The 2649-nt window shown below is 43.2% G+C and overlaps 1 protein-coding gene across 1 annotated transcript; it reads right to left on the bottom strand.

The window, feature by feature from the left end:
* Positions 1-253: 253 nt before the first annotated feature.
* On the bottom strand, positions 254-1777 carry LOC104943643 (centrosomal protein of 290 kDa-like; the record flags this gene model as incomplete). Its single annotated transcript, XM_010769095.1, has 3 exons — positions 254-341; positions 533-670; positions 1564-1777. Coding segments are annotated over 3 exons (361 nt in total), but the record flags the coding sequence as incomplete, so codon positions are not given.
* Positions 1778-2649: the final 872 nt, after the last annotated feature.

The following is a 2649-nucleotide window of genomic DNA, read 5'->3' as shown; positions in this document are numbered from 1 at the left end:
CATTATTTTACTTTTCGGGCATTTTACAGACCAGACATGTCGTTGATGTCACTGTTTACCAAACTACCACTTTTTCTGAAAAATGCATAAAATGATGCAATTATGTTAAATACATGGTTTACTTTATACGTGTAATTTCTGGGGTTCCATTTCTACTGATTACCTAGTTTGGGCGTGCACATTTGCCACGCGCAAACCTACCTCTTTTGGATTTGGAAAGGTTGGCATGTATGTACAGTACGAGGTGCATGTCTGTCATTATAATGAAGGGCTCCCACCTTACGATACAATAATACTTTAATGGTCAGATCAAGTCTGAAATGTGACTTCCATCACAGCAGCTCCATGTGTAACATCAACAGACAAACATCAAGACACAATACATGAAAAACAAACAACAAACATTTAACATTACATCACAATCACTGAGAGAAAACATGCTCAAGCCTTCAGCCTGCATTTGATGTGGGATCCAGCTCTGTGAGGACTGACTGGAGCACAAAGGATGCTTCAGTCTGACTTTATTGAGTACCTTAAGGTCTTTGGTGTGCCTGTCCACCAGCATCTGAACGTTGAGACTCTCCTCCCTCTGAGCAGCGCCGGCGATGACTTGACTCTCGGCGGCAGACGTCATCTCCGCCCGCAGCTCCAGCAGAGCTTTACTGAGAGCCTGGAAACACAACAGAGAGCAGAGAGAAGCCAGATAACATACATATGATGAGTGCAGATATCAGACGTCATTTCACAGTAAATGCACCATCCACTTCTTCATGGATGCTTCTTCTTCTTTGATACTTGATAAGCAACATCTTCTTCTGTAAGTAGTGAGAAATACTTGGCTGGAGTTATGAAAGATTATTAAATCACCATTATTAATCCCGATGCTGAAAAGTACCGTAGTAATTATTCAAACGTAATTAATGTTTCAGTACCAGCAGGATACACATCCAGGTCAAGATTTACTGACCCCAGATCACCTGTGAGGCACATCTGTGGACTGGGAGGGAGCAGTAGTTCCTCATAGAGATTAATCTGGGTATTTTATCAAGGCAGACTAAAAACCATATGTTATGTTGCACCATTATTTGACAGACCACCTAGAAGGGACAAGTAAACCAGGCCCACAGGAAGTGAGCAGGGTGTTGACTCTTGTCGACCGATGGACTTACCGTACATACACTAATAGCATAGACATGTCTTCTGGAAACAATTGGGGTTAGTTATCTTAGTCAGAGACACTTCGACAGGTTTACAGCCGGTGTGGGACTGAACCGGTAATCCCCTGATTTACAGAAGAGCACATTAACCCCCTGAACCTCTAGATTCAATCTGACTGAGGTGAAACCGGCCCTGACACTGCCTTAAATCAAATGGGAGGCGGGGCTTAAGGAAAATGCAAGTGCACATACTCTCAGGTTGAAGATTTCGGGTATTGTTGTTTTCCAAGAGGCAAGTTTATATTTACAAAAAGCCACTTTCATGGACATGAACGTGGCCCCGCCTCCAACACTGTATCCATATCTCTTTATACATCCATGAAGTGAACTTATGTGATAAAAGAACCTTGAGCTGTTTCTCTCTCTGGGTGAGCTGAGCCTTCAGTCGGTCCACCAGGTTCTTCATGGTGTTGCTGGGGGAGCGCACGTTGGCCTCCTTCTGGGCAGACAGCTCAGTTTGGAGGAAGGTCATCTCCTTCTCCATCTGGGCGATTCTGTTCGTCTGATCCTCACTGTCACCGGTCAGAGCCTTCACCTGGGAGGCATGGTGCTCCTCAAACCTGCAACCAATCACCGCTGTTAGTGTGTTTTAAAAGGGAGCAGATGTTATAAAGGGGCCCTATTATGCTTTTTAGGGGTTGTCCCTTTCCTGTAGTGTGTTATATGGTAAATGGTAAAACCCCTTAAACCCTAAAAAAAACCCTTTGTTTTCTCTTTTGTAACATAATGATATCACTATTTAAAACTTGCACTTCAATCGGTTCAAGGTTCAAGGCTTTTATTTTTCATACGTACATGGCGACAGTGTATGTCGATGACAATCTTAGGTCTAGTGCTACAACACATTGTACGTGATAGGCTAAGGAGTGGCACATCTCTGAGCAGTTGACCAATCACAACAGAGCCGGCCAGCTAACCAATAAGAGCAGACTGGGCTCTGGTTTCAGACAGAGGGTGAAAAGAGGTGCTGCAGCACAGACAGTATGAGAAGAATAAAGAGCTTTTTGAACATTAAAGCATGGAGACATGTCACAGTAGAGACACTAGGAGAGGACTCTTTAAAGTAGAGACACTACTTACTGATATACACCTGAACATCAGCAGGAGAGGACTCTTTAAAGTAGAGACACTACATACTGATATACACCTGAACATCAGCAGGAGAGGACTCTTTAAAGTAGAGACACTACATACTGATATACACCTGAACATCAGCAGGAGAGGACTCTTTAAAGTAGAGACACTACATACTGATATACACCTGAACATCAGCAGGAGAGGACTCTTTAAAGTAGAGACACTACATACTGATATACACCTGAACATCAGCAGGAGAGGACTCTTTAAAGTAGAGACACTACATACTGATATACGCCTGAACATCAGCAGGAGAGGACTCTTTAAAGTAGAGACACTACATACTGATATACAC

The sequence above is a fragment of the Notothenia coriiceps genome, unplaced genomic scaffold (assembly GCF_000735185.1).
Source record: "Notothenia coriiceps isolate Sejong01 unplaced genomic scaffold, NC01 NC01_scaffold00006461, whole genome shotgun sequence".
Lineage (NCBI taxonomy): Eukaryota > Metazoa > Chordata > Actinopteri > Perciformes > Nototheniidae > Notothenia > Notothenia coriiceps.
Note: the sequence above shows the minus strand (reverse complement) of the source record. Positions and strands in the feature narration are given on the sequence as shown.